Source organism: Phocoena sinus, chromosome 1 (assembly GCF_008692025.1).
Source record: "Phocoena sinus isolate mPhoSin1 chromosome 1, mPhoSin1.pri, whole genome shotgun sequence".
In the NCBI taxonomy this organism is placed as follows: domain Eukaryota; kingdom Metazoa; phylum Chordata; class Mammalia; order Artiodactyla; family Phocoenidae; genus Phocoena; species Phocoena sinus.
Window position 1 is genome coordinate 33,615,289 of NC_045763.1, and position 13,710 is coordinate 33,628,998.

A 13,710-nucleotide genomic window follows, 5' to 3' on the forward strand; every position below is an offset into this window, starting at 1 on the left:
TGATTAGCCATGCCCTCTTATTAGAAAGTATTCCTAGTGCCTCTCAGCTGATTCTCTGCCTCCAGCTCTTCTTCATTTACTTTTACTGCAATTCGCGAGATAAGGGTGTTGAGATGGTGATATTCCTCTGGGATGATCTGCCAGAAAAAGGGGGAGAGGAAGCAAGCTAGGCAATCCCTTTCTCAAAGAGAGGAATAAATCCTGTCTTGTGCATGTAGCAGATGTGAACAAAGAAGATGGAACAGATTTCTTCTTAGCGATCATCCCTATCCCCATTCCCTCTATAGGAATTATATATCTCTGCACTTGCACACAGAGAGAAGAACCCCAGAGAATATCAATATTTCCTTTAACAAGCAAAACTGCTAGCAATGAATGGCTAATGAAAATGCAGAAAAGCCATAACTCCCTTTTGTCTTACAGGTAATCCTACTAGACTTCAACTATGTATAATGTTAACCTTTCCAGGAGGTGTGATCCAGGACACAGAAGAAGCTAACGTTTTTAGAATGCTTCTGGCTCATGTTTCTTGAACAGGGAAGAAGTTTAGTGGTACCAACGGTGTCACATGATACCTCCTGGCAGACATATATAGATCTGATATCATGAAATAAAGAATGCGCCACCATCATCACCACCATCGTCATTCCAGTCAATATTGGGAATGAAGCAGATGACAGTATGGGATCACCTACTCTGCCAGTTAGAACACTTTGAAGGTAGAGCTTTATGTTCCAACTGAGGTCCTAGACTCTGAATAAGATACAGGCATACAATCTCATTTAAAGGAAAGCAACAAAGATACTGAGGGTTTAAGAAACTGAGGAGGTGGGCTTCCCTGGTGGCGCAGTGGTTGAGAGTCCGCCTGCCGATGCAGGGGACGCGGGTTCATGCCCCGGTCCGGGAAGATCCCACGTGCCGCAGAGCGGCTGGGCCCGTGAGCCATGGCCGCTGAGCCTGCGCGTCCCGAGCCTGTGCTCCGCAACGGGAGAGGCCACAACAGTGAGAGGCCCGCGTACCTCAAAAAAAAAAGAAACTGAGGAGGTTTAACTAGGAGAAGAGAAGACTCAGGAGAAACAGGAAAGTTGTTTGCAAATATCTGGAGCATTCTCATGTAGAGAAGAGATTTGCTTTGCTTGCTCAATTACCCCAAGGGAGAAAAATAGGATCAGTAGGTAGAAGCTATAGGTAGACAGGTTTCAGCTCATTACTAGGAGGAACTTGCTGGCAGTCGGAGGTAATCAACAGTGGAATGAACTCTCTGGGAAGGGAAGGTATGAATCTGCCATCATTGAGGGCAGAGAAGTAGAAGTAAGATAATCTCTTGGTGGAAATACTAAATCATGAGAAGGAGGAGGGAGGCTGGACTAGGTAACCTTTAAAGGTCCTGCCCAAATCTGACAGCCTATAATTTTATGGGGGTATGGAGCTCCTGCTTTCATCATTACAACACTGTGCAACTTTAGGTTTGCAGCATAGACAGTGTACATATCTACATTACCAACTTTCTCTCTGAAGGCTTACAGAAGAGTGATGGGGGGGCAGAAGAAATAACAACAATATCAGTACCATCACCATGATCTTATTCCCTTCTGCATCTTCATCTACCATATACTTGGCACTGTGGCAGGCACTTTATATACTTTATCGCTAATCTTTAAGAGTCCAGCTAGGCTACTGTGAGACTCTGAGCTGGTAAGATATCGTCTACGGTTTTTATTTTCCTCATTTGGAAAAGGAAGGGGTTGAACTTTGCTATTCATTAAAGGGAATATTAAGGTCCCCTTTAACTTCCTTTATACTATGAGTCTGAAGGGGAAGTAGCACTAGGGACCCAGCTCAATTATTTCCTCCCTATGGAACACAGCTTAACCTGGCAGATACTTTGAAACATCTTCCTTCTTTGGAATAATGAACAATGTGTGCCACCTTCATTTTACACAGTAAATATAGTAGTGAAAGGTTAAGTGTAAACAGAATTTTTAATAAAAAATTAAGTACATTTTGAACACACCAAAATGGTTAGTTAAAAGAAATCTTTAAAAAAATAAGTTCAATGTTTGCTGCAAAGTAACTTGTTCTATAAATTTGGATTTTATATTTTGGATTTTCTCTTATCACTTTGTCCTCCACTTAGTCTGTTGGGGTAATCAGTCTGTTGGTATGAACACAGAACTGTAGGTTTGAAAGGAATATTAAAAGTCATTTAGCTCAATGAATCCTCCTCTCCCTGCCTCTAACTCCATTAACCCTAGCCAATGCTTGAATCTTCTTTCTAACATCCCTACCAAGTCTTTGCTTACTCTTCTAGTGATGAAGATCCCACATCTCCCCCAGAAGTTCCTTCCATTCTTGGCAGTGGACCTTGGCTTTAGGGACGTGATTCTCAATATTTTTTCTATGTCAGCAACCATGAGGGAATCCCAGAACACTTCCATCCATAACGGTAGTTTCACATACATCCAAATTTTAATAGAGGTTCTCTCTAGAGAGCAAGATGGTGATGGGAGGGAAACTTTCTCTTTGGTATACTTCTGTTGGTAATTTTTTTACACTGCATATATATTACTTTAATACATACATGCATACATTTTTGAAAAGTGGTCCAAGGGGGTAAATCTTTATCACAGTAGTGATGGGGGTTGGACAGGAACAAGTTCCCCTACAGGAACAACACAGAATGAGAGGCAATGGGGTGTTATGATTTGACACCTCCGTCGGCTGTTAATATACTCAGGTGTAGAGTGGGCACTGAATTGACTGTAATATACTTGTTGTGGGGAGGCTGAATGCCCTCTAGCTCCTTGAAAACCATTGCTAATCTCTATCTCAACTGAGTAAGCCAGCTCTTCAGGCATTTTAAGACAGCTTTCATGTGTGCAAGGAACGTTAACTGCCTTCTGGCCTCACCAAGGTTAAACTCAATGACTAACGGTATAACGTGTCTCACTGTGTAATGAATCTGCCTCTTTTTCCCTGTCATTCCGCCGAATCCATAGTATACTCTTCTAATTGGACCCTCTGCCTTCCAGTATTATTCTTCTATAGTCCGTTCATTTTCTCTTTATCATGATGGGAGAGCACACTTCCTAATTACTAAGACTAGTTACCTTACTCCAGGCTTATGGTTGTTTTTTACCAAATATCCCCAGATTTCCCTCCTCTACTATGAAGACTCTGCAGACAGACTGCCTGGGTTCAGATTTGGTTCTCTCATTTACTAGTTGTATAACCTTGGCTAAATAACTTTAATCCCCTGTGCCTCAGTTTCCTCATCTGGAAAATAAAGACAACAGCAGCAATTAGCTTATACAGTTGCAGAAGTTTAACTAGGATACATATAAAGCACATGGAACAGTACCTGGCATACAGTGGATGCTCAAATCAACATTATTTTGTACTGCTGCTTCCTTCTCCTTCATCATCATGCCCTACTACTACTTAGGAAACTTTCTTACTATAGGCCCAGAGTATTTACTTGACAACTTCTTTTCATTAGACGTCTATGTTTCCTCTTTCTCAATCCAAAGCATTCTTGACATTTCATCTCTTCAACACAGTTCTCTCTGACAAACTGGATTACAGTCAAACCTTCCCACTTGGCATTCCTACCACTATGGCTGTTTTTGTTGCATTATGATGCACACTCATGCTTCATCAATTCACATTCCTCTTCTTTTCATACCTCTATTCAAAACCTATCTTCTAGAGCAGGGAGTAGAAAACTTTCTGTAAAGAGCCAGATAGTAAATATTTTCAGTTTTATGGGACATATGGTTTCCGCTACAACTACTCATCTCTGCCATTGTAGCATGAAAGTAGCCATACACATTAACAAATGAACACGGCTATATTCCAGTAAACCTTTATTTACAAAAACAGGCAGCCAGCAGGAGTTGGCCTATGGGTCATAGTTTACTGATCCCTGATCTAGAGGAATCCTTCCCTAAATAACTCCGCCTGGCTGTGATCATTCCACTATTCTACTTCAAGTATGTACTATATTCATTTACAAATAGTTATAAACTTCTGAGTATTTTTTACGTGGTCAGTCTCCCACTTAGATTAGTGTACAGATCCTTTAAGGAAAGCTGTTATTTCATTCATTAAACAAAACGTAGCTAAGCCTAGGAGTAACACTGAGTGTTAAGAACATGAAGACAAATAAGTCCCAGTCTATGCTCACAAAAACCTCACAGATTAGTAGGATAGACAGCAACTCAAATACACTATCATAATACAATGTGATTTTTGCTATAAGAGAGATTTGCTATACAAAGTGCTCTGAGAAAAGAGAAAGGAATTATTGACTTTGCTTGGGGAGAGGAGGAAAGCTTCACAGAGGACATGAAGTTAAGCTAGAATTGTCAGAAGAAAGATGAATAGGCATTTGAGGCAAAGGGAATATAGTATAAAGGTACTTAAGACATGGAAATGGACCATGTGTTTGGACAACAGCCAGCAGCTGCTGTAGAAGGAAAGTGGTAGGGTAAGCTACAGAGACAAATGACAGGAACTGAGGAAGATGAGAATACAAAGGTAAGTACCAGCAAACGAAGAGCCTCATTTGCCATAATAAGACAATGGTATGTACACAATAAGGAGTCTGGTATCATCCCAAAGATTATATTTAAACATTCAATAACAAGACCTGATTTATTAATTATATTTTACACCCATAAAGGGTTTTTAACTTTTTCATATATTATTTTAACTTTTACATATATTATTTCCAATGTTCATAGAGCATCCATACTTATATATCTACTGAATTCTGACTAATGATATAAACTAAATAATCTAAATAATGATTATGAACTTGTGATGTAGTGAGAAGGGTAAGATTTAGAAGCAAAAGATTCAGGACTAAATCTTGCAGTTTATAGTAACAACATTCGGAATAAGTCTCTTAACCCTTCATTGTTTCCATAAAAGAGGAATAGCAACAGTCCCTATCTCAAAAGCTTACAGTAAAGACTATTTGAGATAATTACATGAAGAGTACTTTGCAAACTAAAAAAGAGTTGTATAAATGATGTGCAGGATTTGTGAAAATTGCAGGGTAAGTTGGCAAGAAAGGGTGAGATTTTTTTATTTACTCAAACAGCTTGTTGTGACACATACACTCACACACAGCCTGACAGAAGGTAACTCTCCATTTCTATTACACATAAGAACAGGTTCTGACCTTTTCGAGGATCTGATTTTTGCATGGTACCATCAGCTATACCCAATAGGAATTTCCTCCTTAGCAAGATGGAGACATCTAGAAGCAAAAGATTAAAAAAAAAAAATTAGAAATGTGAACTACTGTAGATTGAAGGAGACCTGCAGTGAAATTAGGTTTTAATCAGAAGAAACCAGCAGGCTGAACACCTAGAAGGGCTTCCCAAGGGCAGTAATATAGTTAGGTTTCCAGTTTCCAGGATCCTTCCCTCAGCTTTTCGAGTTCAGAACCCCAATTCTGTTAAAAATAGAACAGATTCTTCAGGGCATTAACAGGTCATGAAATAATAATGGATAAACCAGAACGTTACTCTATTAACTCACTGTGAGAAAGATAACAGTCACAAAACTAAAGTATTGCACACTGAAAACTACAAACATCACTGAAAGAATTAAAGAAAGAAGTAGAAAGACATTTACGTTCATGAATTAGAAGACTAATGTTAAGATAACAATACTACCCAAGGTGATCTACAGACTCAAGACAATCCCTATCAAAATCCCTTTTCTGTAGAAATAGAAAAAGCCACCCTAAAATTCACATGCTATCTCAAACAGCTTAAACAATCTTGAAAATGAAGAACAACGTTGGAAGACTCACACTTCCTGGTTTCAAAACCTCCTACAAAGCTACAGTAATTGAGACAGTATGGTACTGGCATAAGGACAGGCATACAGACCAATGGAATCGAGAGCTCTGAAATAAACCCTAATATATATGGTCAAATGATTTTTGACCAAGGTGCCAACACCATTCAATGGGAAAAGGATACTCTTCAACAAATGATGCTAGGAAAACTGGATACCCTCATGCCAAAGAATGAAGATGAACCTTTATCTTACACCATATACAAAAATTAACTCAAAATGCATCAAAGACCAAAAAACTTAAGAGCTAAAATTGTAAACCTCTTAGAAGAAAACATAGAGGAGAATCTTCATGACACCGGATTTGGCAATGATTCTGGAATGTGACATCTAAATTACAGGCAACAAAAGAAAAAAGATAAATCGGACTTCATCAAAATGAAAAACAATTTGTGCACCAAAGGGCACTATCACATGGATGAAAAGAAAACCTACAGAATGGGAGAAAATATTGGCAAATTGTTTATCTGATAAGGCACTAATATCTAGAATTTATAAAGAACTCCTACAATTCAATAACAAAAATACCTCAAACAACCCAGCTGAAAAATGGGCAAAGGACCTGAAGAGATATTTCTCCATTTATCTATATAGATGGCCAATAAGCACATGAAAAGATACTCAACATCATTAATCATTAGGGAAGTACAAGTGAAAGTCCCAATGAGATACCACTTCACACCCATTGGGATGATTGGGATGGTTATTATGAAGAAAAAAAAAAAGGAAAATCATAAGTGTCGGCAAGGACATGGAGAAATTAGATCCCTTGTGAATTGCTAGTGGGACTAAAAAATGGTGCAGCTGATGTGGAAAACTTTAAAAAGTTAAAAATAGAATTACCTTGTGATCCAGACATCACTGGATCGTTTTTTTCAAGAGGGTAGACAGAATGGAATCCAACAAGGAACCAGAACCTCTGCCATCAACGTCAGGCATGAATGAAATTGCAGGTTGCCCTCCGTCTCCTATTGCTGACAATCCTTCAGCTCTACTATCTCCCGTCCTCTCCCTCCTCCAGTCGGTAACTCTTCTTGCCTGTTCACTCAATGCCAGCCCCTGTATGCCAGCTGTTGTGCTGTACTACTGTACTTTTCAAGGTTCTGAAGGTGACCATTCTCTTGCTGTAATGCCCGGGCACCACACTTTTTACCACCCATCAACACTTCTACTGCAGAGTGTCTGCACGTCGTTGCTCGTGGAGTCGTGAGGCTTGATCCTCCAGGCCCATATTCCCTGGTAGGCTGGATATGTCTGCCTTCAAAGATTTCTGCCCTTTCAAGCATTCCAGAATTTGCCTGTGTTTCAGTGGTGCCTCACATTATGGAATCCTTTTACTCTCAACATTATTAGGGTCTATCTTAGGGACAAGTGGTACAATCCAATTTCCTTTTGGCCCGTGGTGCTATTTTGTATTTCCCAGTGCTTTCAATGAAGCTTCAAGTAGACCTAAACTCCCGGCTACTAACTAGCCATGAATCGCACAATTGTTCATTGTTTGTTATTTGTGAGAAAATGACAGTAATTAGTAGGAAAAAAAAATAGAATTACCATATGACCCAGAAACTCCACTCCTAGGTATATACCCCAAAGAATTGAAAACAGGGACTAAAACAGATACCTGTATACTAATGTTCATAGCAGCATTATTCACAATAGCGAAAGGGTAGAAAAAATTCAAGTGTCCACCAATAAATGAATAAATAAACAGAATGTGGCATATACATAAAATGGAATACTATTCAGCCATAAAAAGGAATAAAATTCTGATACATGCTATAACATGGATCAATCTTGAAAATATTATGCTAAGTGAAATAAGCCAAATACAAAAGTATAACTACTGTCTGATTTCACTTATACTTGATAACCAGAATAGGGAAATTCATAGAGAAAGTAAGTAGAACAGAGGTTACCAGGGGCTGGGAAGAGGAGGGGGAATGATTTAATGTGTACAGAGTTTCTGTTTGAAATGATGAAAAAATTCTGGAGTTGGACAGCACTGAAGGCTATACATCACTGTAAATGTACTTAATGCCTTAAAATGGTTAAAATGATAAATTTTATGTTATATATATATTTTTTAACACAATTATAATAAAAAAAAAAAACAAGCAACCGGTGGACCTGCATCAGGGTTTGACAGCTCCATTCAACAATCTCACAACAGGAACACAAATTGCTTCACAGGGACTTTCAAGAAACTAAGTCCTTGAGTCACAGCATTCCCTTTCCTGGGTGGTCCTAGATGGAACCTGCTATCAATTTTCTTTATGACCTCCCATTTAGCATGTTTCCAAGCTAGACTATCTTCTGATAAACACATCCTTTTATTTGGATAATGTTACTATCTACATATAGCATGTAGTACAGATGGGCTCTGGATTTGAATATCAACTCTGTCACTAGCTATGTAAACTTGAACAAGTTACTAAATGTCTCTGGTCCTCAATTTCTGTATCTTTATTTTTTAATTTATTTGTAAATTTATTTATTTATTTATTTGGCTGTGTTGGGTCTTAGTTGCGGCAAGTGGGATCTTCATTGCCACACGTGGGATCTTTTTTTGCGGCACACGGGCTTCTCTCTAGTTGTAGTGCACAGGCTCCGGAGCACATGGGTCAGTAGTTGTGGCATGCAGGTTCTCTAGTTGTGGTGCGTGGGCTCTAGAGTGTGCAGGCTTAGCTGCCCCGTGGTATGTGGGATCTTAGTTCCCCAACCAGGGATTGAACCTGTGTCCTCTGCACTGGAAGGAGGATTCTTAACCACTGGACCAGCAGGGAAGTCCCAATTTCTGTATCTTTAAAGCAAAAATAGTAATATCTACTCCAAAGGCTTTGTGATGGTTAAATGACATTCTCTATGTTAATGAATTAATACAAATAAGTGTCGACAGACAGAAATTACTTCCCCACTTCCTTAACTCTTCGTAGTATTACAGATCACTGATGAAATCATAGTCAGTTCTCTGTCTCTTGGCTCCATTGGCATCCATACAATCATCACCACGACTCTCTGTAACTTGGAGGCTTGCTGGTATATCTATCAGAAACCTTCTCTCAAAGATCAACATCCAAAAGAACAAACACAAATGTACACAAATTTTTCTGCCTACCTCACAAACCTCTCCTAGAGGAGTCTGCCCTCCCCGAGGGCAGGTAGGCTTACTTTATATCCCACGTATTGCCTAGCAGAAAAAAATAACTTTATCAATTTTTAAAATTGAATTTTCAACAATTCTAAGTTTTTTATAACAGGATCTTGCATAAATATCCAAATACACAAGTTCTATTTCTATACTTGTATTACAAAAACAGTAAGGTAAAAACAGTAAGTATGGTTCTCTGTCAGTGATAAGAACCTAAGCAAAATATATAAGGTGTTACAGGGTGTGGTAGTGACCATTTCAAAGCCTGCTACACTATGGTGGGCTTATATTAGAAGTGCCAGAAATAACAGAATAAGTTCAATATCCCACCATGAAAAAATTCAATAATAAAGCTGATCTACCAGATAAAATCATATTACACAAATCAGAAAAATCTCCATTTAATTTTCACTTAAAAGCAAAATATCAAATCATCTAAAGATCAGAAAATAGCATCAAATCAAACTTCATATTCCTGACTTATTTCTAGACCACAGTAGTCAGACATTCAATTTCACCTTGTCTGAATGACCTAAACTCCTTCAACTACGCCAATTAGAACTGCCATCAGTAGATATTTATTAAACATGCCTAGGTATAAAATTGGAATTAGGAGACAGAACCATAACAAAACAAAGCAACTGAACGGTTAGGAAAAAAAATGGAACCATTATAGGAGAAGGGAACCAACTATGTGATAGGTTCTGTGCTGAATACTTTAAAAACAACTTTTTGTTAAAGTATAATATACATACTGAGAAGCACATGCATCATACAGTAGCCAAGATATGGAAACAACCTAAGGTGATGAATGGATAAAGAAGATGTGGTATATATACACAATGGAATACTCTTCAGCCATAAAAAAAAAGAAAACTGGCCATTGTGACAACATAAATGGACCTGGAAAGTATTATGCTAGGTTTGAATAAGTCAGATGGAGAAAGACAGTTACCATGTGATTTTACTCATATGTGGAAGCTAAAAAAACAAATGAACAAACAAAATAAAACAAAAACAAACTCACAGATACAGAGATCAGATCAGTGGCTACCAGAAGGGAAGCGAGTTGCGGGGGGTGGGGGGGCCGTGCAAGATGGGTGAAGGAGGCCAACTGAATGGTGACAAATGGTAACTAGACTTGTAGTGGTAATCACTTTCTAGTACAAATAGCTGTTGAATTATTATGCTGTCCACCTGAAACTCATTATTTTAAAAAAGTAAATAAATCGTAAGTATGAAACTCAATGAACTTTTACAATGTGTTTCCAAACCAAGAAAGAGATCATTACTAGCACAAAAGAAGTACTCCTTTGAGCCCTCTCCCAATCATTACTCCACCCAAGAGTAAGTACTATGTGGACTACTATTGTTAGGTTAGTTTTGCCTGTTTTGAACTTTATAGAAATGAAATTATATCTCATGTCCTCTTTTATGTCCACTTTGTTCCACTCAACATTTTGTTTATGAGATTCATCCACGGTGCCCTCACCCAATCATTACTCCACCCAAGAGTAAGCACTGTGTGGACTACTATTGTAAGGTTAGTTTTGCCTGTTTTGAACTTTATAGAAATGAAATTGTATCTCATGTCCTCTTTTATGTCCACTTTGTTCCACTCAACATTTTGTTTATGAGTTTCATCCACGGTGCCCCTACTAAGGCACTTTTGTCTTCATTACTTGATTTAAAACACCCAACAATTCTGGCATTTCCCATTTAGGTTGGGGGAAAAAAAAGAGCTGAGGCTCTGAAGTTAAACAAGATCAATTAAAGCATCCAAGGGCATATGAGTACTGTATGGAAAGGCTAAAATTAAAGACTAATTTCAAAGTCCATCCTCTCTTTGGTTCCATTATGCTTGCCTACTATAGTTTAAAAGCAACAAGAAATCAATCCCTTCCCTAGTTTACTTTTCATAGACCATATTATAGAGGGAAGTTTGGCAAACAGTCAAGTACTACACAATGTAAGAAGTCATTATTAGCACAAGAAGAGTTTCCTAGGGCAGTGGCTTTCAAACCTTTCTGATTGTGACCCACAGACTTAAATCCAGGAGTTTTTACAACAATATGCATTGCTAAAAACCTTACATCTTGCAAAATTATGCACTAAACATGGGCTTGTGGTTAAAACAGAGTTAGGAATATGCTACTAGAAGCCCACGAAAATTTGTATCCTTTATACATATACACACATACCCCACAAGGATCTCAGTCACTAAGAAATGGTTAAATTGGACCCAACAAACTAAACAGAAGGAGGAAGGGTATAATCCACTTTAGGATAATTTCTAAGTAAAATGATTTTTTTTTTTTTTTTGCGGTACGCGGGCCTCCCACTGTTGTGGCCTCTCCCGTTGCGGAGCAGAGGCTCCAGATGCACAGGCTCAGCGGCCATGGCTCATGGGACCAGCCACTCCATGGCATGTGGGATCTTCCTGGACCGGGGCATGAACCCATGTCCCCTGCATCGGCAGGTGGGCTCTCAAACACTGCGCCACCAGGGAAGCCCTAAAATGATTTTAAAAAATAAAGTTTTAATGTGTAATGGAACAAACCTGTAGCAATCCAGAACACTAAGCTTCTAAGAGTGACTTAATTCTCCAAGGTTTTCTAGAGTGAAGATTAGAACACATGTCACCATGTACAGACAGGAGCCACTTAATAAAAGCTTTTTTCGTAGCGACAAAATTAAAACCTGAGGTCAGACTCATATGGCTTTGGGGACCAATAAGAGACTATTAACCTGTCAATTATTTTTTATCTATTCACACTGCCCAAGCAGACCTTTGAGAGATGTCTATGCTACACAGTACCAGAGATCTCAAGATCAACTTTATTCTGTGGGAGTGTAATAGGATAGAGTCCTACACAGGAAGCTAACTCCTGAGATGTACAGCCCTGAGAATAGATTCTCACTGCTTAAGCAATAGAGACAGGTACATAAAGTAATTTGGGCTCATTAAAAGAGCAGTATCCATAAACCATTCTGTAAGTCACCCCCCACTCCCACCAAAGTCTCAGGTTCTTATCCTAAAAAAGTGAGTTATGAATCCTTGACATTATCCAGGATCTTGTAGGAATCTGATAGAATTACAAACTTGGGGCAAATACGGTTTCTCTGTACCAAGAAACTGAGATGCAACTTAGACCTAAACTTGGCCTGGTTCATTCTGTCACTGAGTAGTCACTTCGCCAGGGCTTCAAATTCTTCACTTTAAAACCAAAAGATAAGAACTCAGGCAGGTCCCATGTTTACTACAAACTAGCTGCATGCCTCTGTTTCTTCATCAACCACCTCTACAAGTGTGTGATTTTATGGTTTCATAGAAAATCCTACTGCTCTTACAGTAACGGAAATTTATCAAATGAGATCAGCTGTCTTCCTGTGAGCTACTCAGGGAATTGCCCTGACACCCATTTCTGGTTGGGAAACAGAGACAACTTCTTTCTTCATGGTAATAGGAAGGCTAGACAATACAAAGGGGCTTCCAGGGAAATGTGTCTTATGTGAGTCCGAAACAGCAACCTCAGGAAAGGGCTCTCTTCTCTAGAAAACTGACTTGACTGAGGCAGCATGGAATAATCTTTGAGATAGGTATTAAGCTAAGGCATATCGGATTAAAAAAAATTATTTGAGGGTGATACAGAAAGAATATATAATATGCATTCTAAACAGCTAAGGCAGAAGAGTGGTACCACTTGCTAGCAGACACTCAGCATTTACTAGAAACCTTCCTCATGCTAATTCCAGAGAATAACACCTTTTAAAGCAAGTCAGGCAATGTTTGTATATAACCACAGAATCAGCAAGAACCAAGAGGCACGAGAAGAAAAAAACATGTCCAGTTTCACTTCAGAGACAGAAATTTATGGTTGTTTAGCTTTCTGAGTTGTTTTTTTTAATCCCAGAAATTTAGCTTTTAGGACACAGATGCCTTTCTCAACTTCCTCGGCTTTTGACCCAGCACTCATCCCTTAATTAAAATCTACTTTAATTCTTCTTCATTTTAAGTCTCTGGGGTTCACTCGACCAGGATTTAGTGGTATGTTATTTCAGAGAACAATTTTATTTGCTAGTATTAGTTAAGAGAACTCCAGAAATTTATTTCATCGAAATCACTGATAGGTGTTGAACCTGTGCGATACTCTTTAACATACAGCAGTGACTCATAACTTTTTCCCCCCGACATATCTGAAGAATACAAAACACTCCTATCAGTGAGGGCAGGCTCATTAAAGGCACTGATTTTCAGCAAAAGGTAGGAGGTAGGATTAATTTGACGGGGTGGAAGGCTCCACTGGGTGAAGGTGCTTTGGAATCTCCAGGGGTATTTGTGTAAAGAGAAAAAACATTTCCCCCAGTCTATATTCCACTGCTCTTCCCCCTGACCCAGGGTCTAGAGCACTGCCATCCAACAGAAATATAATTGAAGCCACTCATGTCATTTTAAGTTTTCTAGTAGTCACATTATAAAAAGTAAAAAAAAAGGAACAGGTGAAAATGATTTTAATAATGCATTCTATTCAACCCAATATATTGAAATATTATCACTTCAGCTGGTAATCATTATAAAAATCAATGGAAAATGGGACCTAATGAAACTTCAAAGCTTTTGCACAGCAAAGGAAACCATAAACAAGACCAAAAGACAACCCTCAGAATGGGAGAAAATATTTGCAAAT

The 13,710-nt window shown here is 38.6% G+C and overlaps 1 protein-coding gene across 6 annotated transcripts in view; it reads right to left on the minus strand.

Annotated features, from left to right (window-relative positions):
- The window catches only part of SCMH1 (Scm polycomb group protein homolog 1), a 193,037-nt gene that overhangs the window by 142,455 nt on the left and 36,872 nt on the right, over window positions 1–13,710 (minus strand). For all 6 annotated transcript variants that reach the window (XM_032651177.1, XM_032651191.1, XM_032651217.1 and 3 more), the window contains exon 2: window positions 5,189–5,266. In XM_032651177.1, the coding sequence (XP_032507068.1) occupies window positions 5,189–5,213 (25 nt within the window). In that variant the 5' untranslated portion in view covers window positions 5,214–5,266. The remainder of the gene's footprint in view (window positions 1–5,188; window positions 5,267–13,710) is intronic.